Here is a 26577-nt window from a genome sequence, read left to right as displayed (position 1 = left end):
GCAACACAAATAAAATTACTGCAGGATCCTGCATTTCGGATGCTGAATGGCTGAAAGCTGGGGGTGGGGTGGGGTGAAGTTATCAAATCAGTGCAAGGGCCTCAACGGGTCAAGCAGTCTTGACTGCAATATGCGGCAAAACAGTGCCACAAAAGAAAACAAATCTCAGATATAGATTATTTGGGTACAAATCTGTGCACAGCACTCATTTTCCTTTTACAGCTGACGTTTGCTAGTGTCTGTTATGTCATAAACACACCCATACAGTTATATCACACAGCGAAGCACACACACATACGGTAATTTCATACAAGGACACACAATCATCCATGTAGTTATATCATAGACATAGTCAGATTCATTAATTACAATAAAGGGACACACTATTAGAGTTCTAAACAGTTATATCTCAGACATATGCACGTCGCTGCAAACACACACACACCTCCATACCAAGCACCCTAACTTCGGTAGTGGGTAAGCTGCTGGAGGCCATAATATGGGGTAAAATTAGTACTCATCTAGAAAGACATGGGTTAAATAAGGACAGCCAGCATGGATTTGTAAAGGGCAAGTCACATCTGACACATTTTATAGAGCGCTTTCAGGAAATAACAGAGTGTATTGGTAAAGGATACACAGTGCCACATAGGAAACTTGTTGATAAAGTTAAGGCACAGATATTAAAGGGAGTGTTGCAGGATGGACAGGAAGTTCGTTAAAGTAGAGAAAAGAGAGTAATGGTTAATGGATCTTTTTCCGGAATGGAGGGATGCAAACACATGGCATCCTCAGGGGTCAGTATTGGGAACATTGCTCTTCTCAACATATTTAAATAATTTGGACTTGGGTATGGGGACATAATATGATTTAAGATTTGCAGGCAGCATAAAAGCAGGGAGCGTGGTTAACTGTGAAGAGGACTTTAACTTCAGGAAGACACAAACAAGTTAGCAGACTGGGCAGAAAGATGACAGATGAAACTTAAAATGGGGAAATGTGAGGTGATATACTTTGGGAGGAAGAATAAGGAGGGGAAATATACACTAAGTAGTAAAACTTTAAAAGTAATAGAGAAGCAGAGAGATATTGGGGGTTTAGATCTGCAAATCTTTAAAAGTAAGACAAGTTGATAGAGCTGTATAAAAGTATAAGGAACCCTAGGTTTTATACAGGGGGTATAGACTACAAAAGCAACGAGATAATGCTAAACCTATACAAATCATTGGTTCAGTCACAGTTAAAATATTGTGTGCACTTTTGAGTGCCTTACTTTAGGAACGTGATCGCGACCATAGAGACAGTATGAAAGAGATTCACCAAGATGATGCTAGGGATGATAGACTTTAGTTATGAGGAGAGACTGAAGAACTTTTTCATTAGAATAAAGAAGGTTAAAATTTGATATTATAGAAGTGGTTAAAATTCTAAGAGGTTTTGATAAAGTAAATTGGGACAAACTATTTTTACTGGTCGGTGAGTCGGTAACTAGAGGGAATAAATTTAGGTTAGAATGTTTTTCGGATGGTTGTTAGGACATGGAATAACCTGCCAGAAACGGGGGTGGACGCAGAATCCATAATAGCTTTTAAAAGGGTTTACAAAAAGGAAGTCACGATTTTTTGATAAAGTCGCAAGGAATGTAGATAGGGGCAATGGTATAGATGTAGTTTTAGCAAAGCTTTTATTAAGGTGACTCATGAAAAACTAGTTGAGAAAATTAACAGGCAAAGTATTGGTGGCATTATGCTGAGATGGATCGAATCATGACAGGAAGATAGAATCCAAAGATAATGCAAGTGGCAAGTATTCTGGGTGGAGGGAGGGACTGCCAGCAATCTTCTCCTACCTCCAGACAGATCAGCTTTTTTCCCCCTAGGGCCAGCAAAGAGAATCTGCGTGACTGGAAGCTCTCTGGAAGCTGTTTTTTGGACCCTATAATGCCTGTAGCAGTGGTCCACTTTAATTCCCCAATTGTGGGCGCACCCCCATTCCAAGGGAAATAGAGACCGGTTCAGGTCCATTTGGGGATTGTGTATTTCCACAGTCTACCACTCAAGTTGTGCTTAGGTAGAGGAGGAAGGTGCACCATTGATCTGGAGTTTCCTTAGAGCTGCTCCCACTCCACTGCTGTAACAGCTGGATTAGCTCAGAAGAATTTCATGGCCATTGTCTTTTCCAGCCATGAGACCAGAGCTCCAAATAGTTTTTACATAGAAATGCATTGAATTTACAGCACAGAAACAGGCCATTCGGCCCAAAAGGTCTATGCTGGTGTTTATGCGCCACATGAGCCTCCTCCCACTTTAGTTCATCAACCCTATCTGCATATCGTTCTATTCCTTTCTCCCACATGTACGTATCTAGCTCTCCCTTAAATGCTTCTATGCTATTCGCCTCAACTACTCCTTGTGGTAGCAGGTTCAACATTCTAACCACTCTTGGAGTAAAGAAGTTTCTCCTAAATTCCTTATTGAATTTATTAGTGACTATCTTATATTTTTGGCCCTCAGTTTTGGACTCCCCCACATGTGGAAACATCTTCTCTACATCTACCCTATCGAACCCCTTCATAATTTTATGGTCACCTCTCAGCCTTCTTTTTTCCAGAGAAAAGAGCCCCAGCCTGTTATATTAGACATATCTTCATTTGGTTATAATAAACGCACACATCTCCATACAGTTACACTACATACACAGTTCTATTACAAGCACACTTCTCAATATATAATTATAACACATATGATGGAATATAGTCATAGTACAAACACACAGTTCCATTCAGTTATTTCACACACGGACACACACAGAGTCCATACAGTTATCCCATTTAATGATATTTAAAGGCTGAAGAATGTAAAATGGGTAGAGGACTCCAGCTGATTAAACAACAATTATTCAACAATTCAGGGTCTTTTGCCTGGAACTTCGTTCCTGGAAGCATTTCATTCAAACCAGTTACAGATGTGTTAAGCAGGAGATTATTTATGCGTTCACAAAAAAAATAGGCTTTAGGGCCATTGACTGGGGGTGGGCTGAAGGATGATGTCACTGGCAGTTAGCAGATGTGCTCCAATCTCAGTCAGTACCAACCCCCTTCATCTCTAATCAATGCCATTTCAAACCCTGCTGTCCATGTACAACCTGCTGTGGACTGAGAACAAAAACAAACGGATCATGAAAGAAAACCTTTTGGACTTTTCTGCTTTTGTCCCATTCTGAGATGTGAAGATCAAAGGATAGATTGAGTGCAGAGTTTATGTAGAAGACTTGCCATTAAATGACAGCAAATGCTGCTGCAAAGTTCTCTCAAACAGTGAAGGACGATCTAATCTGGTAAACTTCCTTACAAATAAATATTAAGCCCAACAGCATAATCATTCTGTGATGCCATCACATATCAATTGGATGTTGTTTTAAAGAAAAACCTGAAACTAAAAAAAAACAAAGCCAGAATCCATCCTGCAAGTGTTCACACTGCAGCAGATACAGTGGAGACTCCCATCTTGCACCAGCTCCTCATATTATTGGGTCAGGAAGCCTGAGGTCTATCTGCTCCATGCCCAGTGTGGCTAGTGCACCCCAATATGGTCAGCCAGCACATAGCACAGTGGGAGCCTGTTGACGAAATGTACACAAGGATAATTAAGGTCCAAATACTATATAATTGGGGGTCTCCCCTTGTTACTGGAGTGCCTGAGCAGTATTCCAGATGCTCAGTGTCTGTATGGAAGGAGCACTGAAAGGAAGGCTGGCAGAAAAGGAAATTGGCTCCAGGGTGGCTCTTTGCATACAATTTTCCTTCTTGCCCTTTCCTTCTTGCTGTTCCCATGACCTCCAATGTCCAAACAAAGGGGTTTGTTGATCCCCCAGGCCAGTTACATTGGCCAAAAATTGGTGACGTCCCACATTCAGTTGTCAGCCTCTCACCAGCTGCTGGCTACTGATGCACATGTCCTGCACTGGGAGTGCCATCAAATTATGGAAATAAGATGACTTTCCATTATGAGACAATGTCAGCTCATTGAGGTGTAGATGCAGCCAGTGCCTCAGGAGCAGCAGTCCCAGTGGTGCTACATCAGGACCATATTATCAGCTCCTGTATGTGGGCAGATCTCAGAAAAGTTGGTTATTTTGCCCCACTACAGTAGAATCACAATGCTTTCTTAAGGTTACAGGGAACAAAAATTCAGAACATTCAAATTTTATCTCATTGAGACTTCTCCGTACTATCAATCTAAGCAAGTGAGAATAACTCTGTGAATTTGTACTGTTTGTCCATCCAGTTGGGAGGGCTAATTACTGACCCCGCACCTTCGCGGGGGGTGGGGGGGCGCGGAGGAGGGAAAACTATCACGACTTGCTCTAAGTTAGTAACAATTGCTAACCAATGCCAGAGCTTCTATACGGGTTATTTTTGAGGTCAAGTGCCTCTTAAAGAATGGGTCTGCAAAACAATTCTACATGGTAGCCTTCTAATTATATATCTCTCACTTCTAATTATACATCTTCCAAGATTCTTTATAGTCCTGCTTATTGTATCCATCTATTCAGTATTACTGGCTTTGCGACTAAAGGGAGAAGGACTTACACTTGACATTGAGGTCTGTGAGGTCAGCTGTTTGCCAGTCAGGTTCTGGACAGACCAGGAAGATTTGATGCAGCTATCCACATAGCCCAACCCGAGGATGATCATTTGTGACAATTCCTGCATTCGGGTGGCTTTAGCACACAATTCAGGTAAAAATGCTCCCTCACCTTCAGCAACTGCTCCTGTAACTGCTGCATGACATCAGAATTATGTTTGAGGAGCTGTTTCTGCTCTTTCAGCTCCTTGTACAGCTTGTCTATCTCTGTCTGAAGTCTGGCTTCTCGCTCCTATGGAAAATTACAGATGTTTACAATGAGCGAATTCTAACTGCACGATGTAATATCATCTCAGGAGCCAAATCTCACAAAAATAAACCCTCTGGATCTAGACCATCAGCTGGGGCCAACAGCCAATGATATCTGCTATGTAATTAGAACTGATTACAGCACCAGACATGTACAAGAGTCTCCCAACAAAGTTACTATGTTAATACATTTTTCTTCCTTCCAGTTTTATCCCCCTTTTCTCCCTTCTCGCCTGAAGGTGGTGATTCATATTGGGGTACATGTTCATGGGCTCCAGCACCTTCCTGGCACCTCTCTCAAGTGATCATTCTTCATGCATAAACCCGGGTAGTCAATTAGTTATTCCAGCTAAGAAGACACCCGCAGAGCAATTAGCAATCAGCAGTGCTCATGCCTGGATAATGGCCATGGCACAGCAAGGCCGGTTGCTGTGCCCCAACCCTCTGCCCCACCCCTCCGAAAAAATGCTCGGATCAGCTAATTCAGTTTGCACCAAGGATCGAATCTGGGAGTTTTCTGGTCTGTATTGCTCAGTACGCACTGAGCAATTAGGCAGCTCCGTCAATTCATGCCTTAAAAAGGAGCTGAATGGACAGATTGATGGTTAAGTACAGAAATAATTAAATATGCTGCAGAACACCACAGAACTCATTGGTACCACAGGAATGCCAGTTGTGGACTGAAGTGTATGCAGTGTGATATTGGCAGTGACCTGGGCACACTACAATATTGACAATAAACTGGGCATAGCTATGTAGCATGATGCCAGCTGCTAGCTCTTATTCACTACACAACACACCTTATTCACTACACAACCAAGAGTGCTCTGAACTCATCACACACAGCATGTCAAAGAGGGTTAACTGGACACCGTCTAGATTAGGATCTAAGAAAATGTTGATGAGAGAATGTCAATGGCAAAGGTTCCTTCTCTTTCCAGAAGGTAATGGTACAGATTGGCTGCTTTGTTTTGCTGCAGTCTCCGCAGCAGAATAAAAGCAGGAGATTGAAAGAGTCCCTTTCATTGTTGCTACATTATTCAAGTCTTTGTTTGGAGCTTTTTTTTTCATTCTCTCCTGTCTCCTTTTTTTTTCTCTTCTCCTTTCTGCAATAGAATACAAGGCAGCTGTAAATGGGAGCTGCCGTTTGAATTGTTCTCTCCGTTTCTCTGGATCAGTTTAACTCCTTTTGGTCTTTCTTCAGCAGTGCTCAAGAGTGTCATCAGAATACAGCCAATCAGTAGTGATAGCTGTGTTTACTGACCCCTAACCGGGGCTCAGTGACCCTCACATCAAGCTCTGAATCAAAAGCATGTTGCACCCCCTGTGAATCGTACATCTCCCCTCACTAATGATCTCATTTGGGCAAAAGGTTTTGTTTTCCATTCCTAAAAGCATTTATTTTAAACCCTACAGTGCTTGCCGTAATTAATTTGAAATGTTTTCGCTAATTATTAATACACACTTAGATCTGGCCGTAAATATTTATGTGATGTTAATTTGGTGAGAAAATTTTTAATCTTCAATTTTATTCCAGGTTTCTTGTTGCCTGCTAAGATCTCATTAGCCAGCAGCTGGAGCCTCACGGGGTAGTTATATGATTTCAGCTTCACTGCGCCGTAAAATGCGTAGTATAACTACAGCCAGACTGGTTTGAGGTTCTGATTTAGTGAGTGAAAGCATCTCTGGGAGGCATATCTCAGTATAATTGCAACCAGCACAAACCCATCTCTTTAAACTTTCATTTCTGCTGGATTGCTTTTAATGTCTTTTTTTGGAAGGAGGGGGGGGAGCGAAGATTTCCTCTGTGTCCATAAATAATGGGTTTACGATTTCATTGCACACAGCTCACAAAAGAAATCTCCCCCAAGTGCCAGTAAAGAGCTGATAGGACAGTCAGCGTTTAGGGACACACTGCACAGAGCTCTCCGCATGTTCCTAATTTGAGAGCAGCATGAGTGAGGCAATATAATCTGATGCTGCCACCATTCTCAACTTGCTCTGGTGTCAAACCTGATTTCTATCCCGACACCCTTTGATTTAAGAGTAATTTTAGAGAGGGCGACACCATGGGACAGTTGAGCTGACAGTGGTCGAGCATAGGTTTGTGTCTGAAATTTTCCAGTTGGATGTGTTTGTGATGTTGCCCATGACATCATGGGGAGACAATGAGCAGAGACCCCAGGTGTTTCCCATTAAGGGGGAAAGTAAATCACTTTCAGTTAGGTAACCACTTACATGGTGGCAATGGTAATCAGTACAGCTCTACTACTACATTCCTCTGTGCGCTATTTTTAGGCGGGTGTTAACACAGAGGAATGTAGTAACAGCATATTGAGCTTTCGTATCTGAGCTTTTCCGATCGGGAAATAGGCCTTTTTGTCTCTTCTCTTAAGGAGTCAGCCTTGGCTCAGTTGGTAGCACTCTCCCTCTGAGTCAGAAGGTCGTGAGTTTAAGCCCCATTCCAGGACTTGAGCACATAATCTCGGTCGACACTCCAGTGCAGTACCAAGGGAGTGCTACACTGTCGGAGGTGCCGTCTTTCGGATGAGTCGTTAAACGGAGGCCCTGTCTCCCTCTCAGGTGGACATCAAAGATCCAATGGCACTATTCGAGGAAGAGCAGGGGAGTTCTGCCGGTGTCCTGGCCAACATTTATCCCTCAACCAACACCACAATAAACAGTTTAATTGGCCATTTATCTCATTGCTGTTCTTTGTAAACTTGCAGTGCGCAAATTGTCTGCCACGTTTCCCTACATTACAACGGTAACCACATCAAAGTAATTCCTTGGCTGTGAAGTGCTTTTGGACATCGTGAGGTTGTGAAAGATGCTAAATAAATGCAAGTTCTTTCTTTCTTTCAAAGCTTACCTTGTTGTGGACTTGCATGTGTTTTCTGTGGCAACAATGGGGAAGGGGCCACAGTGGCATCCATAGTGGTATTAAAACACTAGGCCCCATAATTAATACAAGGCTCGCTCTACCATGCTGAATGCTGGGATAGCCCTACTTCCATACTATTTGCCTTGCATGCAAATATGCTCTCATACTCTTGAGTCAAACAGCTATTATCTTGTATGCAACTCATGACCAACTCTCTGTTGTTTTGTATGTAATTAGGCACCAGCTATCTGATATTTTGTACATACTCTGTTCAGGGTGTTTAATTCACATTAGTTATTTCTAATTTTTAAAAAAAAATTACATTGGTACCATTAAATGTTTCACAACAGTTTCAGGCAAAGCTGCACATCCAATCACCTGTGTAGAAATATCGTATTTGCATTAATTATTCCCTTTTAAAGTGTAATCACCAGGCCAAGGCTATTTTTATCTTTTCAAAGCTCCTCACTCTCATTAATTGTAAAGATTCCAGACACTGGGGAGGTTTCAAATGAGCAATCCTTGTTAGCCTGGAAATGAGTGTTTGCAATAGTAACGGAGACACGGTTGACGTGTTTGTCCAATTCCTTTGTCCGTTATTCAGTGAAGGAGTTAAACTATTTAATGCCTTTGTTAAAATAGCAGACAGAGGAATGTGTTAAATATGCATTCACTTATATCAGCTATAGAGCTGTGCCTTAAACTGTTTTAATTTAACAGCATATCTCTATAAATAGCTACCAATTCTGTTGGTACTTTAACAGAAGTTTTTAAATTTTTTAATAAATTGCAAATGCCCAGAAGAAAACAGACTGACACATCCCAAACTTCTTCATTTACAAAACATTGAATAATTTGGAACATTGAGCACACAGGATAGCTGGCAGCATCAAAGAGATCCACACATTCTTAAAATATTTATACTGAATTGTAAACAGCGCTTGGGCCTATGTGCTGTGCAATCTATGTTCTATAGATGATACACAGCAGAGAACAATAACTAAATTCATTATTTCCTGCAGCTGAGCCAGAGAGAATAGATACTGTATATACCTTATCAGCTCCTCTTGTGGGCACATGAATATTTCACAAGCTTGCCTGTTACTTGTGCACCTTTCATTGTCTTGAGAGCTGATAGACAATTTTCTTTCTCCAAGTCATTTGAGTTCATTTCAGGGGACTTAATTATTTGCACAGTTGGTACCATAGTTAACCGATCTGCACTAGCCGATGTTTCTTTAAAAGAAGCACCAGTTTGGCCTAATTGATAAATATTTGCCTCTGAGTCAGTAAGTTGTGGGTTCAAGCCACAGACCCGCCCTTGAGCACATAATCTAGGCCTATTCTTCACTGCAGTACCAAGAGAGTGTTATATTGCTGGAGGAGCCATCCTTTGGACTGGTCATTAAACCAAAGTCCTATCTGCCTGTGCAGGTGGACGACCACCTAGTTCAAAGACAGCTGGGGAGAAAGGCATAGTCCCAAAGAAGGGTGGTACAGGTGAGTTTTATTGTATTAGAAGTGACCAGCGTGGTACAGGTGAGTTTTATTGTATTAGAAGTGACCAGCAGTCTGAAAGATTACCCATGGCAAGTTCCAAGGGGAGTAGTTGCAATCCAATTTTGCCTTGTCTGCATATGTTCTACAAATGTTCTACAAATGATTCCAATATTAATGGCATCAAACCTAGGACCTATGACAGAAAGCAACAGTCGTACCAGTGCTAGACGCTGCTGTTCTTCCAAGAGATGCAGACTAGTATGGTGCTCCTCCTGTGGTTGTATTATCTCTTCAACCCTCTGTTCTCCTTCAAGCAGTCGCTTCACCTCTCTGGCCAACTCAGCATCCTATTGAGGAGAGGAAACAGGAATTACTGCTCATCCGCCTGTTCTAAATGTTTTAGAGTCATAGAGAGTCATAGAGTTATACAGCACGGATAGAGGCCCTTCGGCCCATCGTGTCCTGATTTGTTTTTATTAGAGATAAGGTCAGAACTTAATTTCATTACTATCCCTACACAGCTCCATACAAGAGATAATTGCAGAACTGTTTACACTGCCCAACAGACTGATAGCAGCAACGACAAAAGAGAAAACACTGTGCATGTGCCAGCTTTAATAAAACAACCTTTATTTTCTGGCTGTGCACTTTTCTTGCTGCTTGGGAGGGTCTGTATTGGATAGCAATCAGAAAACTACACTGCTGGCCTGTGTAGGAAGGGCTCAGTCTGTCCACAGCTAGGAAAATGACAGCCTATAGGCAGTCATTTGCAACCCAGGGGTCGTTAAGTTCAATCCCACCATGGCAAGTTGTGAAACTGAATTTGATAAATCTGGTAATTTGTTGGCTGGCACCAGAAAAAAATGACAATAAAAGCTGCCAGATTGTCGTAAAAAACCCAACTGGTTCACTGATGTCGTTCAAGGAAGGGAACCTGCCACCCTTACCCAGTCTTGCCTACTTGTTACTCTAGTCCCATACTACATGGTTGGCTTGTAGTGCCCTGTAAAGTGGTCCAGCATGCACTTAGTTGTAATTACTGTGAAACAAGAAGGCATCCCACCAACACTTGCTCATTGACACTCGGACTGCGCATTAAATGCAACTTTGCCAGTGTCGCCCACATTCTGAGAACAAATTTTTAAAAAAATTCATTTACATTTGCTGCCAGTGGTACTGCAGCCTCTGGAGGGAGGAGCTGAGTGGCACCAACTGAAGTGATTCTCCTTTCCTCCAGCATCAGCAATGGTGCTGACATTACAATACATCACTGCTACCATAGTCAGGACTGCTGCTGGAGATAGCACTGCATTATAAAGGGGCCACAAGTTCTGTTTGGATCCCACGGTTTAGGGAGCTGGTAAAAGTCTATCTGATTGCATCATGTGCTTATTAATGAACTATTCATGCAAGGCAGGTTCGGATCTAGGGCTGGATCGAACGAGGGCAATCACTGAGTTTGCAGCTGTCTGGATAATTATGTTTTTAACTCATAGAACAGTGCTATTCACATGAATGTCAGAGGCCTTTTAAAAATAACATCCCTCTAACAAAGGGGATTAAAATACACTTTGCTGAATTAATATTCTATTAAGTCTTCATACATATGCAAATTTCATTCAATTAAATCACAATTAAATTGTAATTCTGTAGAGTACATTAAAAGAGCTCATTTTCTTTGACCTGAAACTAATTAAACTGGACTGATATCTACACAAAGAGGCTGGAAACGATCAAACCTTGTTCTTTGAAAGAGGTGTCGTGGTGAGGGCAGGACGGTGATAGTATTTGGAGCTTTTCACAGCAGAAGCTTCTGAATTCAGCCAGGCAGCTAGGTAAAGAAAAATACTGTTAGAGAAGAGACGGTTAAGGGGAGATTTAATAAGGTGATCAAAATTACGAGGCGTTTTCACATAGTAGATAGGGAGAAACTGTTTCCACTGGCAGTAGGGTCAGTAACCAGAGGACACAGATTTAAGATAATTGACAAAAGAACCAGAGGGGAGATGAGGAGAATTTTTATATGCAGCGAGTTGTTTTGATCTGGAATGCACTGGTGGTGGAAGCAGATTCAATAGTAACTTTCAAAAGGGAATAGGATATATACTTAAAAAGGAAACATATGCAGGGTTATGGAGAAAGAACAGGGGAGTGGGACTAATTAGGTAGCTCTTTCAAAGAGACGGCACAGTCACGATGTGCTGAATGGCCTCCTTCTGTGCTGTATGATTCTATAAGAGCTCTATACAGAAAACTGAGGGATACAGCTACAGGCAAACAACTGCTTCCAAAATCAGACAGGGGGGTGGCGGCAGGATAAGGCCAGTACATGGGCGTGGAATCATAGCTTGAGTTCTGATATATTCTTTGTTGCTGAAGATGATTTATTGGAATTAATACCATAATAATGTATGGAAATGACAATTAAGCTTCTACACTGAAAAAAGTTGATGTCCGGTTTACATTTGCAAGGTCTCTGAATACCCATTCAAAAAGCAGACTGCATCAATGCCAATTTACTTGGTCCTGACCTAACAAAGTTAATTTTGTCTGAACCCTGAGTAGCAACATCAGCAATATATTATCTTTCCTTCCAAGTTGTCTCACAGAGTTTAATGCGATTTCATAAACAACAGTACCATGTGTACAGGGGTCTTGCTCCGAGCTTTCCTTGGGTAGTGTATTTATTCAAAATGAAGCCCCAAATTACAAACTGAAATCATGAAGGAATGAGATGTTAAACAGAGGCCTCTGTATTAATTAGCACACGAGAGTGATTTGGGTTCTTAAATGTACCAATGGACTCTGGGGTTTGTTGCTGTTATATATTGACTGTAGAATCTCCAAGTAAATTGCCCTGATGGGCCAGTGAGTAAAAGTACTGTCTGTAGTAGCATTAAGTTACATAGATCAGAAAGTCCCATGTCCAGTTCCCACTCTAAGCTGAGTTATCTGATCTCAAAGTGGGACACTCCTATTGCCCTCAGTGCTCCTGGGTTAGAGTTGACCTCAAATACCAGGACTCAGCCTAAAGGTTACTAACTATTCTCTCTGCATATTTATACATAGCTCATTACTCGTGTTTAATGTCACTAATACCAGAAACTATTCATCTACAATTTTTTTCTTGCTAAGAGGTGGTGCCGTCACTGAGGATAGGAAATTTCTTTTGCAAAAATATCTTGTACCAGCCAAACGAAATGATTTTTTTCCTGTTATAAATTAATAAATATAGGCACTGACAATTGGGGAAACACAAAATTAGGATCAGATTTCATGTCTCCTAGGGTAAATGTTTCCAATAGGAACTCCTTGTCCTTACGGATTTCATAAAGCACAACTGTCTATGACAATCATGTTATGCCTTATGAAGTCATCATGGGCAAGCCCTTTGAGTCCTGCAGCTATATGTCATCCAACAAGCCATCATGGTCAAAATTAAAAATCTTGGCTGTAGTAACATGTTTGATGAGGTGTAGCAGGAGGACTCAAAGGGCTAAGATTCTCTTCTGTCTGAATGTGCACGTTGCAACTTTAACCCTTGTTTACTCAAACGCCATTGCACAATAATCTTATACAGTACCACACCTCTATTCTTTCCGTGCCCTCTGCCCACTCGTAGCCTATTAAGTGATCTCTGGTTTCCAGTTCCTGGAGCTTTCAGCATTCCCGATTTCCATGGAGATTCAGAGACCTTTCTGCCACAAGCCCTGACTGGATTGGTGGAGCTCTGTGTACAGATAGAAAGACAACTTGTTATAGGCAGAAAAGCCCAATAATGTCACAGCATTACTTAGTAAAGTACACTCGACATACCTGCTGTCAAACACAATGAGAGTCAATGAAATACACTCAGTATATTCATTGTTCATCCCCAAGTGATCTAAGAAGCTAAATTTAATGTGTTTGCTGTCAAATACAATCTGATTTAATTATTGATAAGTTCCAAGATTTTCTACCATTATTTAAACACAGGCAACTAATAGTAGTTAATGATTTTTTACAGAACATAGTTGGATCTCCTGTGGCATTGCTCACATTGAATTGGAGGATATAAGGAAGAAGTGTTTGAGAAAACAAGATGACCACTATAAGAGTTTGGACAGAAGTTTGTGAGAGATTTGCTCAAAGACAGTGAAGTAAGTGTTCAAGTGTTTTTGATCATTCTTGGGAATTTTGAGGCAATCGGGATTTTTTTTGTGTGACAGACAATGGTAATGTGAGCGATGTGTACTCTACAAAACCAGATTCAGTCATTTGTAACTGGGCTTTAAAACCACTCTACGCTAATGGTAATCAAGCATCATCATCCTGGTAAAGTGGCTTCAGGTCAAAATGTACATTCAAAATGTAATGTATGTTGTTGACACACTGTTACCAGTTGAACAACTGCACAATGTAAAGTTTTTTTTAAAAACTTCCAAAATATGTCAACAATGCTACTTGCGAAACACCATGTATGTGGCCTATAGTAAAAGAGGAGGCCTATGGCATTAGGAATTAGTCTGGATTCCAGCTACATACCTGAAGAGAGAGGGGGCCCACGTCCATCTCACTCCGATAATGCCTCCGCTGGCTTGGAGACACTACGAAATCTTGTACTGAATGCAAATAATTGAAACACAGACATGTTTTAACAAGTTCTTCCATATGTTTTGCAGTGACTCAAAGATTAGACTCATTTGACAACTGCAGGTTATAGCGATACTTAATAATGTGTAACAGGAACCAGCCTCTTTCTACTTTCTGTTCAAAGGAGGAGCAATCAGTTCTCAGCCGGAGAGCTGGAACACATTACGCACCATCACCTCAAACCTACAGGTAGATATCAGGCTGCACATTCAAAGCTTAGCCAGCATCTATTTCACACAGATGCAAATTCAATTGCCTTGGATGAACCACTTTGTGAGCATTTTAAAAATATTTAAGAGGCAAGTGGATTGAATTCAGTTCATGCAGTCTCATTAATAACATTAATTCTAGTAAGTACTAGTTAGTGAACACCATGTTAACACAATGTTTAAAAATATCCTAACAACTCAAGCCTATGCCCTCATTGTAAAGAGAGCATCAGAAATGCCTCTTGCTCCAAATCACAATGGCTTCCATTCCCACTGTTTTCAATATAAGAAGCCGATAGTGCTAATTATTGCCACATAGATTACGGATAAAATTGTTGTAATTATTTATGTGGAGTATGTTAATTTCAGGTATAAGTGATTGTAAAATTATCAAAATAAACAAAAGAAAGAACTTCCATATGTACAGCGCCTTTCAAGACCTCAGGATGTCCCAAAACGCTTTACAGCTAATGAAGTACTTTTGAACTTTAGTCATATCCTTCACTTACTACGTATGTTAGACACATTGCAGGCATAACAGGGAAGATTTTGTCTGCTGGCTATTTGTAATGAAATCGTAATCTCATTCATGATTCTGCACGAAGTGGTGAATATAGGAAATCTTCACACTGATGTCTCTGACACATATAGGGCATGATTTTATCAGGGAGCCGTGAAGAGGGTTGGGGGGTGGAATTCCTGACGGGAAACCTGGATTTCCTGGATGTCCTTACGATTTTGACGTAAAGGACGTCTTTTATTTTATTTTTGACAGTTTCCGCCTGACAGACTAGTCTGATTGTCAGGTTGGCCTCAATTGGACGGGAGACGAGGAAGAGGACGTGAACAGATGTTAGATGGGGGGGGGGGTCATCGGGGGGAGTTGGGGGTCACTGGGGGAGGGGTCAGTCATCGGGGATCATGGGGGGGGGTTGGGGGTCACCGGGGGCGGGGTCAGTTACGGGGGGGGGCTCTGTCAGTGACGGGGGGGGGGGGGGTCAGTCATTGGGGGGGGGTTGGGTGTCACCGGGGGGGAATCAGTTATCGGGGGGGGGGTTCGGAGATCCTGAGGGGGGGGGTGTCGCTGCAGGTAGACTTGTTGGGCCTGGGGGAAGCACTTGCTCTTCCGGGCCCACAAGCTGTTTTATAAAGGCACTTACCTGTTGTTTGGGGTCTTCTTGCCTCCTTTCACGTGGCTTGAAGTAGGAGGCCCGGGAATCCTGGCCCCCAGGGGCTAAAATCAAAAAAGCTGTTAAGATGGAGGACCGCAGCCTCCTTGAACGCTTTTAGTGACCGACCCGCCTCCTGAGAGCGGGTTGGTCGCCTGCACCTCGTCCCGCCTCCGGTATAACCAGAAATGGGCGGGTTGGAGGCGGGTTGGGGGCGGGTTTTAGATTTTAAAATTTTTTACAGCCCCCCCCACACCCCAACCCACCCGTTTTTCCGAGTTAAAATGATGCCCATAGTGACTGGAGGCAATCTCCATCCCCACCTTATGATATATCACTACACTTGTTCTCATCATAAAATCTACAATAGTCTCTTTCCTGTCATGTGACTCACAACAGATTCTATATATTGCAAGGTCACAGCGGGTTCCACTGTGGTTAGATTTTAAGAGGTGGGCTTTTAAACATGGTTATTAAACACAAAGAACCTTATTTGTCTTTTGCTCTTGCAGTTCTCTGTAAGGCCCTCATCCCTTGAGGCTGATCAGAATGTCAATAATCCCAGAAGTGTTCACAATGTCCATCTGTGATGCACTGTATTTTATAATGCCCTCTCAAAGACCTGGATGAAGTTTAAAGGCATGGGACAGACCCCCATATCATCACCAAGGAGTGACCCCCAGAGATTCCCAAGCAACAGCTGCCACATTTACTCTTTTTTTATTCTATTTCGACAATTTTCTGCTCATTAAAGTGAGAAATGCCATTTCTGGGGGACAGAACACTTCTAGTAACCAGTGTTAGCATCAAATGTTCACTGGTCAAGCACATCATGGACCTGATGCGAAATAAAGCTCCTGCTACATTGTCTCCAGCAAAATGCCATAACCCTAACCTCAGAAAAGCATTTTCTACTCTACCAGTGTGACATTTCTACTTCTCATATCAGATATCTCTGTGACCTCTCTGAGGGAATCTGTAGTCCATAGGTTTGCAAAGTTGGGTCAAATTCCTGTCTGTCTAGGGTCAGGTATACTGCATACACAGTGTCTAGAGAATTCTGTACTCTCTATTTTTGCTGCACTTTTCTCTATTTGTTTACTTGCTACTACATTATTTATGGTGCTGCACGCTAACAAAAATACATTTTTTGCAAAAACAGCTGTGCTTTCCTTTGAGTAACTGCGTGAGTCTGTCAATCGTTGCAGGAAAACCACTCATATAGATTTAGTGCCAATTAGCGCTGGATTTGTGTAGTTAACTCACAAACTGGCCAAGTTAATTTCATTTTAGAAACCCTCACAGCTGTCAGAGAGGGAAGACTTTCATCCTATCAGTCTGATCTGGATTGAAACCTAGGCCCCAGACATGCACCACAGGCCTTGGCCCTTCACCTAGGTTTCTCAATAAAAAATGAAAGAGTTCTCCCATTGAAGAAGGGAGATCTTCGTTATTTCTGTCTGAGCTAGATCTGAATGCTAAGTACGCAAGCCTTTTATCTCTGCGATCAGGTTCAAATCCACCCAGAATGATAAAGTTCAATACAGTACAGATAAAGTTCTTCACTCTCTGATGGCTGTAACAATCCTAAATTGGATGAGTTTGAGCAATTTCAGCTCAGTTCCTAGACCCAAAGGGGCTGTTACTGACAGCTGGCCTCTAGCATGGATTCAAATCTGATTTATTTATTATTGGGATATAATAATGGTGAGTGCCTTGGTTTTCTGAAACTGATTAATTTTGAGCCCTTCCAGGTTGCTGATTAAATTTGGGTTTGGTTGAAGAGAATTTTTATCACATAAGAAATACAAGACAGTTCTGAGCTGGGATGGCATTTTATAGCCGTGGCTGGAATTATGAGCTGTTGAAAAAGATTTTTGAACATAAGTTTGCAGTCCTGTTCAGGGTCTCACCTGGTTCCCTGCGTTTGTCATTATTTCTGGTCATCTTCTGTTTGATGGGCACCAGTTGCCCGTCAGAACTGCCTGATGTGGACGTGTTGCCGTGTTTTGCTCCTCCACTGTCACCACTTGTCTTTTCCACACCTCCAACCACTTCCTTCTTAATTAATGGTTTTGCCTCTTTGTTGATTTTGTCCACAGTTGTCACTCGACTCTCTACAGAGCACGTGTCTGTTATTTTTCTATTGGCGGAGGTCGTGACGGCGTCTGTTTCACTGCCCTTTTCACCAGCGCCTACTTCAAGTGGTGTTGCATCATTGAGTTCATTTCTTATCCATGTCGGGACAAACCTACCGGTCTCTAATTCGGACATTTCAGAGCTTGTGTACTCATCGCCAGCTTCATTACTGGAATGCGAATATTGAAGAATGCGTCCTCGTTTTAGCTCTGGATCCTCACGGTTTCCACGCTTACGAAAGCTGCGGTATCTCCTGGCATGCCTGTGGCATGGCGGATCAGTGTCCTCCACTAAGACATAGATGTTCTCCCTATTGCAGATAATACTTCTGAGACAGGGAGCACGCATATCATTGCTGTCCTCCAGGCCTTGCTTCAAAGAGATTATAGGAACAGGGACCAGTAGACGGCTGGTTTCTCGATCTTGAAGGCTACTCTCACTCCCAAAGGAGTTAGCTTTTGTATTGCTTGATTCTCGTGTATCCTTACACACTGACTTGAAGCTCCCAGGGCTGGTTTCTGTTTGATCTAAAGCAGTAAATAAATTCCTTATTAGTACTAAATTCATTGCACTTTAAATGAACCTAACAATTTTCTTGGCAGTGATGAAAGATATTTGGAATCGATTGCTATGACCACAATTTAATTCTATGTTCAATATAAAGATGAACAACACCAAGTTGTGGGGAGTATAGATGGCTTTAGTGTAGAGTGTGTCTGTGAGAGAGAGAAAAATGGTATTGAGTTCAGTGTACTACTGTTAACAGGGATGTACGTCACAAAGATGAGTGTTTGAATGTAATGTAAGGAGATGAGTGTTGCAATGCTGAATGTGTATGGGTGTACTTTATTTGGGAAAAATGAGAAGAGAAACATTGGGCTCAATTTTAGGGGGCAATTGCGGTGCGTTGGGGGCCGGGGGGCTCCGAAAATCACCTGCCCACCGCTGCTGATTCACGCCTGGTGAAATGAACCTATCTTTGCACCCTGCTCCGATGTCTGATGTCTTCCTCTCCGATCTCCCCCTCTTCACCCCCCCTGATCTCCCCTCTTCACCCCCGATGTCCTCCCGATCTTCCCCTCTCCCCTCCTCCCGATCTCCCCCCTCCCCTCCTCCCCTCCTCCCCTCCCAATCTCCCCCTCCCCCCCAATCTCCCCCTTCCCCCCGATCTTCCACTCTCCCCCCCCCCAATCTCCCCCCTCCCCCCGATCTTCCACTCTCCCCCCCCCCCCCCGATCTTCCATTCTCCCCCCAGATCTTCCACTTTCCCTCCCCCCCGCAGGTCTTCCATTCCAGCGCCGGATGACGTCTCGTTCTCTCCCTTTCTCCCCCCCCACCTCATGTTGCAGCTCCTCACGGCAGCCAGTCTGTCAATCAGGCATGAAACCTGGAGAAGACGTTAATCATCAGCAATCAACATGCGATTGTGTCAGAAACGGATGAGTGTAGTATAGCTCAGTCAGTGACAGTGAACTAGTGCATATATGTGTAGTACAGCTGAGTCAGTGATAATGAACCTAGTGTAGATGAGTGTAGTATAGCTCAGTCAGTGACAGTGAACTAGTGCATATATGTGTTTTACAGCTGAGTCAGTGATAATGAACCTAATGTAGATGAGTGCAGTATAGCTCAGTCAGTGACACTGAGCCTAGTGTAGATGAGTGTAGTATATTTGAGTCAGTGACAGTGGACCTCGTGCAGATGAGTGGAGTGTAGCCAGGGCAGTGACACTAAGTTATAATTCTGCACTTTTCAGCAGGTAACGCTGACAGAAATGAAAAAAGAGTGGTCAGTTGGCTCATATTTTGGTAACAGATTATAGTGGATTATTGCAGGCTGCATTCAGAAGGTCCTCAAAAAAAAAATTAAATCTGTATCACAGGGCATCAGGATCGGAGTGATTATTGCAGAATTGTCAGTTCTACCACAATAATTACAGCCTCAAAACTTCCAGCAATTGTCTCTGTTACTCTATTACACCTGGTTTTACATAGTAGAGGGTATGAGTCACTTAATATATCATATGGAACACTTACTATGCCAACATAGATTAATCTTACATGACAAGGAACAATCACACGAAAAACAGAACAACAACGTGCAGGTGATAAACTTGTGCAGATACGGTTTAAACTTGACCATTTCAGTACTTTTACGTACTTGAACAAAACGTCCATGTATTTTCACCTGCAATAACTTGCCTTTTCAACATATTTATGTTCCTGAAGAAAACTAGAATACTTGATTAAAAATTAAAAAGAAAACGTACTTGAGCTCAAAACCAAAAGCAGCTTAACTCAGCTATCACTAATCACGTTGCATTCAATAATTCACCTCTCAAAGACTTTCTCTCGCCTTTAACCGATGTCACACTTGTGTATGTTGTGTGCTCCTCCAATGAACCTGGTTTGGAAAAATTTGTGTCTCTCTGCAACAAAAACAACACCAACATTACAACTGACATTAAAACCATTTAATTAACAAGAATTTTTTAAAAAAAACATTAGATTGAGTTTTTAAAAGTATGGGCGTTAACACAGGGGCATGTTATTCCAGCTCTATAGTGTATTGGTGAGTATATTCTTCCCTCGAATAAGGGTTAAAGAAAATTATCAAAACATTGTGTGATGGGCCAGTATGAGGCTACAGCATATTTTGCCACTGTTACACTTGATTTAAAGAGCTGCATTCACATCTTATTGATGCCAAATGCAACATTAATATCAAAAATAGACCTGCTATTAGAAGATTATTCTTAACTGTATTGGCAGGCCTGAGGCCTATTCAAGATGGACTCCTTGAAGTGATTTGTATTGTGTTATCTCCAGTCTAATGCACAAACACAACCCCTCAGAATTCACTGCTTACCACAATGTCATGACCAGCACTAATGCTGCCGTATCCACTTAAATACCGCCTCAAGTTAGATTCTTCGGGTTGACAGATGATGTATCAATAGGTAGATTTAATTTGTGTGGCCAGACTATAGGGGGTGCACAAAGGAAGTCATCCAAATCTTGGGAGCGCTGCACGTATGGGCGTGTACACACTCCGAACAGGTGGAGCACTCAGGTTGTGCCATCAGTATAACATATCCAGCATAACAGGCAAACTAAAGAACACTGACCCGGGAATCAGAATTCATGTCATGATGCAAGTTTAACCACATGATTAATGACTAGGCTCTGAATTGGATACAGTACAGAAACTTGTTGAGCCCAATGTGATAGCTGAGATTGAGGTTATCACAAAAAAGTGAGTAGATAGTATGCCAGAACAAGAGATCAAGAGTTGATTAAAGCACATGGTAATAGCTGAGTTGCCCACTCACCCTATCCACTGGGGAATGGTCCATAGGAGAACCAAAAGAGGCCAGTAAGATAAAACAAACAAAAACCCCAAGCTACTTCTGCAGCTATACTACATGTGTAGCAAAACAGACCTTCAGAAGAATCAGAAATTGTGACATTTGGTGACACATGCCTTTAAAGAGCTATATGCCATGACACACACAATCACATATGACACATGCCTACAAAGAGTAATATATGCTATGCACATTCAGACAGTCATATAAACAACACAACCTGTGATGTGGAGGTTGATAATGGTGATCCTGGTGCATCTAATTCGTCCTCTCCAAGTGGTTTTCTTTCTGGTGCCACACTGATTCCAGCGAGCTGCCTTTCATTTTCAATATGTTTCTTACTGCCATTGTGACTCACTGTTCCAGTAATGTGCTCCTCAGTTTCTACATGTGATGGTGATGCTGGGCAGGTAGAAGCTTCAGGTTCTTTTGGAGCTGTCTGATATACCGTGGTCAAAACTGATGGATTTGGAGACAGTACAGACTTGTACTTGGTGCCCCAGAAGAGAATGTTATTATCGTCTGTCCCGACAACACTGAATGTCTCTCCACAGCTGATCATCTGAAAGAAAGAAAGGGTTTGAGAGACAAGTGCTCTGAAGGTACCCGTAAACCAGTCCACAGCACTTTGACACAATCCTTGATCTTTGTCAGAGTACAGCACCAGATCACACAACAGTCTGACATGATTCCTACTCTCTACCGTGGACCGCCCGGGTAGTACCCTTGCACCATGCTGCAGAGCACTCCGAAGCAATCTGTACACCATGGGCAGAGTGTGGCGGTAATTCCCTCACACCATATTATAGTGCAGTCTGACATAATCCTTCTACCATACAGCAAAGCGCAGGAGGGCCTCCTCGTACTGTAGAGTATGGTTTTTTGACACTACTATCATACCGTACTGGAGAGAACGCTAATGGTATCCACATATTGTACAGTGCTGAGAATTTCAGTATCACTGTTGCACTGATGCATATTGCTGCAATGCTGGTATCATACTCAATCACACAACTCAACACTACCCTGGCACTAATGCACAATCTGCAACGCAGGAGTACAATGCAGCCCTTGCACTGATGCATGGTGCTTGCAATAATACTGATGCGAAGTGTTTCTCAATCACTGTCTGCTGGAGAAAGCAGTATGTATAAATTCATGGGGGGTATAAAAAATATCCACTGCATTTTTATAGTCCAAAGTATCAAGCTTATGAGTGGGTGTTACACAAATTATTTGTATCTTACAGAAATTGCAGCACAGAAGGAGGCCATTTAGCTCATCATGCGTGTGCCAGCTTTCGAACTAGAGCTGCCTTCTCTAATCTCACTTCCCTGTCCTTTCCCCATATCCTTTATATTCTTTTAAAATAAAAATCCAATTTTATTTTAAATGATGTTATAGCCTCAATAGCCACTTGGCGTAAAGTGTTCCATGTTCAAATAACCCTCTATGAGAATAATACCTCCAACTTCCCCTTCCTTCTTCTACCGATTATTGGGAGTCCATGTCCTCCATGCAACCAGTGGAAACAATCTTTCATTATTTACCCTCGCGAACTGCATCTGCCACCTTTCTGGCCACTTTACCAACTTGTCTATGTCCTCCTGCAAACTTGCTTTCTTCCTCACAGTCTGCCATGCCCCCTAATTTTGTATATGCAGCAAACTTCAAAATCATTCCTCTTGTGCCTATGTCCAAATTATTCCACACAATACTGGTTTCTACTGTCCTATCATAATAAAAGGGCTCAAAGGATTCAGAAACTCAAAGAACTAAATGTGGTTTCAAGCCAACCACACTTCAATACGAAACTCCAGTTCAGGCCAAGCTCCAGTCACTCAACTGCCTTCTCACACTGCTGGTCAATTGTAACTTGTGTGACTATCCATGGCATACACGTGTAATTTTCTCCCTTCGCTAGTGGAGTAAATTCCGTAATCCAGTGGTTCAACATTAAGAATTCTTGGTGTGTTTCCCTTGCTGCACTATCCTTCCTTTAAAATAATTAAGCTTTATTTGCTAACAAATGTAAGCAATGAGTTACACGATGACTTGACTGTTCTTCTGATGGAAACAGTACACAGGAATAGGGTTAATTTGTTAAATGCTTTGCAAAAACAGAATGATTTCAAGCTGCTCCTGGCAGCCCCACTAATGAGATAAGTATAGGCTAGTTGATTTTCTACAGTTTTTTAATACATTGATCTTGGGCATATAATTAACAGGAGCAATCATCCTGTATTACTGAAACTAATTTATTTAGGAAAATGAGCATTTAGATTTGCAATAATATAGCAGTTAAGACTTGTTTAGTGTAGCTGTGACTAACAAGATCTGACGGTGACCCATTTAAACTGTCATTTATAAAAATGAGGCACGCAGACCACTTCAATGGTTCTCACATTGGGCCATATGTCTAGTTGGGTGCTTGGATCACAAACAGGTAGGGAGGGCATCTGATTTAACATTTGGAAATTGGCAAACCATGAGTTCAGCACTCATTGATGCCACGTAGCTGGAACACAGTGTACAGAAGGCAGTCAGTACCTCAGCCCACATCTGGGCCCAAAGCAATCTCCATTAGGAGTCTTAAGAGGCACTAAAGAGGGCTAAGGTCAATAGTTATTCTAGTCATAAATTTAACTTTATTCAGTTTCCAGAGTGGTTGGAGCTGCTGACAGGTTTTTAAAAAGGTGAAAAATGTTGCTGGCTCCCCACATGTCAGGCGGGCACATAGGATTCCAATGGTGGGGTAGTATCAGGATGTAATGTGAACTGAGCAGGACCGTTCATTTCCAGGTCTTGAGCACATAATTTAGGCCAATACTTCAGTGCAGTACTGGGGCAGTGCTGCATGGTTGGAGGTGCTGTTTTTCATAAGAGACACCACATCAAGACCATAGCTGTCTCTTCAGATAGATGCAAGACATCCCATGGCACTATTCAAAGAACAGTAGGTGGAGTTCTCTCAGTGTCCAGGCCAACATTTATACAAACAACCAACAACATCAAACAGATTAACTAGTCATTTGTGTTATTTTATGTTTGTGGGATCTTGCTGTGCACACATTGGTTGCCACTTTTGCCTACATAACAGCAGTGACTACATTTCAAAAGTAATTCATTGGACTCTGAAGCACTCTGCAATGTCCCGAGGATGTGCAAAGTACTCTTATCAGTGCAAGGTCTTGCTTTCCTTTCTTTCCCCTCTGTCAATCTATTACTGTTGGAATTCATGGTTACAGCAGAGTGTACACTTGCCTGCTTCTCCCTATACCTCTTGCAATGGCTGGTGCTCTTTGGCTTCATGTATTGGAAAATAGAGTAAAGAAGGAGAGTGATTCAGAAGTAAGCCTTGCATACATTAATAATTGTGGTGCCTTATTTAAAGTAAAGAAATAAAAAAGAGAAAAATATGAGGATAAATCAGGAAGACAGCCTGCCTTTGGGATAGAGTTTACAGCCTGTAGTCTCAACACTATCATCGCTATAAGGCATGGTAATTTGCAGCTGGTTGCAACCATAGTAGATTTACTACGTATATGGATTTTGAAAAATGTACCTAACCAAATATTATATTTAATTCTGATAACACATTGAACTGCTTGCTATGGATATCACAATGGTTTTGAAATGTCAACCAAAGGTTTGAAGATTTTATTAAAAAAACAATTATAATATCTATAGCTGTGATTATTTAGTGTAAGAACTATAATTAGTTTATATTACTACTTACAGTGATAGTTTTATCCTGGAGTTGCTTTACATGCATTGGCACTTTATAAGGTTTGGTGTTGCCAGTACCCAGCTGTCCTTCTGTGTTCCTCCCAAAGGTATAAACATATCCAGGCTCCACTAGTACAATGCTGTGAGAGGGGCCCAGGACAACATCTCTCACACGGTGGTTTCTTAATGTCTTCACAACTGTGGGAACCTTCCTGCCTTCCACATCAGTCTACAACATTAAAAGGAACAGAATAGGTTACACCTTGTTCTTAGCTTAATCGCGATGCCACTGTTTCCTGCTATGTAGCCTATATATCCTACTATGTAGCTTCTATTTAAAATTCTGTTTCCCACCCATTCTGCAGTCATCATATCCCATTGTTTCCCATCCATTGTGTAGCCTATATTTCCTACTGGTCTCAGCGTGCACCCTCTAGATCCCACTGTTCTATGGTGTGCAGCTTCTATATCCCACTGCTCCCCAATGTGCAGCGTCCTTATCCAACTAAGGGGAATTTTAACCCTGCCCATCCAGCGGAAACCAGGCGGGCAGGCAGATAAAATCATCTGTGGGACTTGTCCAACGAGGTCCTGCTCTCTTCCCACAAGTTCTAACGTGCTCTTCGAGCGTCATCAGGGCTCGACTACTATTTTAACCAGAGGAATGCAAAGGGAAGCCAATGTAGCTTTTCTGCCAGGCCAACCTAGTGGGAAGGGGCGTCGGGCCAGAAGAGGCCCAAACAGTAAGATTTTTAAAACTATTTTTGACTTTCCTTGTGGGACCAGGAGAAGCAGGGGTGTTTCCTCTGGGCCCCACAAGGAACGTTCAGGCCTCCCTTATCCTGGGCTTCCCCCTCCCCCACCCCACCCCCCCCCACCCCACCCCAATCACAAGGCCCTCTCAAACCTCCTCCTGGCGACTTACCCGAGAATTGCAGACCGTTCCTTCGGTCCCTGGCAGCGCCCTCCAGCCACCCAACATTCCTCTCCTGCCCGCTGGCCAGCTGCCACTTTCTGCCAGTTTTGGCCGGTAACCCAACTGAGCCTATGAGTCCCTGGAGCTAAAATCTCCCGGGCCTCACCCTGCTGAGATGGTTTGCCACCTTCCTCGGCCCCTGCCCATGTGACAACCGCCCTGAGGATAAAATTGGGGCTACTGTCTATCTTATGTACGGCTTTTATATTTCACAGAGCAAATACTTTTGATGAGAGTCTCTTCCATGTGCTGTGGAAAACATAATGATGCTGATCTTTAATGTTGCTAAGGTTTGCCAGTTTTTGGTCATGCCTTCTCATCCTCTGATCACACTTTAAATAACCTATTAATGTCCACAGTTTTAGCACTTGAAAGAGCTGGTGCATGTCCTCAATCATTTTATCTCCTGTGAGAAAAAAGGTTCTGTTGGTTCATCGTCATAATTCAAGAGCTTTGAGTCCTAAAATTATGTTTGTACTTTTCAATTCATCAATGTCCTTTTGATGTAAGATACACTGGAATTCACACACTATTGCAAATATGGACTTACCAATGATTTACATGCAGTTAAACTAAATTTGTCTTGGCTTGTAATCATATTCTTTTCAGATGCTTCCCAGTATCTGACAACAGTTACACACTGTAGGACACTAGTATACCGAGGGAGGCAGAGTTATATATTGTTGTTGGTGTTGCTTTTGAGATAAATATTACATAAAATGATGCATTTATTGAGGATAGACAGATTAAGTAATATAGAGTATAATACTCTCCTTTATGCTATGTGAATTACTTCTCACTTCTCCCTAGATTGGTTGTGATTTTGGAAATATAAGAATTAGATGTTAATGGCATTTCCTATAGAACAGATTTTCCTCTTCAGCCCCTGGTGTAAGGGTTTGGTGGGGCTGAGGTACTTATCAAAAATTTTGGAATGAGTTGCTCACAATTTTCCTTAATGGACGTAAAATCATGAGCAGCTGAGCACAATAAGCACTTCTGTCCTGCAGAGCTCTTATGGCCAAGGTACTGAAGAGGAAAATCTGCCCTTATATTTTCTACTGATCCCAAAGTGCA

The 26577-nt window shown here is 42.1% G+C and overlaps 1 protein-coding gene across 3 annotated transcripts in view; it reads right to left on the bottom strand.

The window, feature by feature from the left end:
* The window catches only part of LOC137301783 (uncharacterized), a 73444-nt gene that overhangs the window by 4130 nt on the left and 42737 nt on the right, over positions 1 to 26577 (bottom strand). For all 3 annotated transcript variants that reach the window (XM_067971415.1, XM_067971413.1, XM_067971414.1), the window contains exons 15-23: positions 24535 to 24753; positions 21016 to 21357; positions 19763 to 19856; positions 17203 to 17955; positions 13804 to 13880; positions 12868 to 13009; positions 11019 to 11110; positions 9498 to 9626; positions 4759 to 4878 (exon numbers count right to left, since the gene is read on the bottom strand). In XM_067971415.1, the coding sequence (XP_067827516.1) occupies positions 4759 to 4878; positions 9498 to 9626; positions 11019 to 11110; positions 12868 to 13009; positions 13804 to 13880; positions 17203 to 17955; positions 19763 to 19856; positions 21016 to 21357; positions 24535 to 24753 (1968 nt within the window). The remainder of the gene's footprint in view (positions 1 to 4758; positions 4879 to 9497; positions 9627 to 11018; positions 11111 to 12867; positions 13010 to 13803; positions 13881 to 17202; positions 17956 to 19762; positions 19857 to 21015; positions 21358 to 24534; positions 24754 to 26577) is intronic.

The sequence above is a fragment of the Heptranchias perlo genome, chromosome 34 (genome assembly GCF_035084215.1).
Source record: "Heptranchias perlo isolate sHepPer1 chromosome 34, sHepPer1.hap1, whole genome shotgun sequence".
In the NCBI taxonomy this organism is placed as follows: domain Eukaryota; kingdom Metazoa; phylum Chordata; class Chondrichthyes; order Hexanchiformes; family Hexanchidae; genus Heptranchias; species Heptranchias perlo.
The sequence above is the reverse complement of the archived record's forward strand: the minus strand, read 5'-3'. Positions and strand labels throughout refer to the sequence as shown.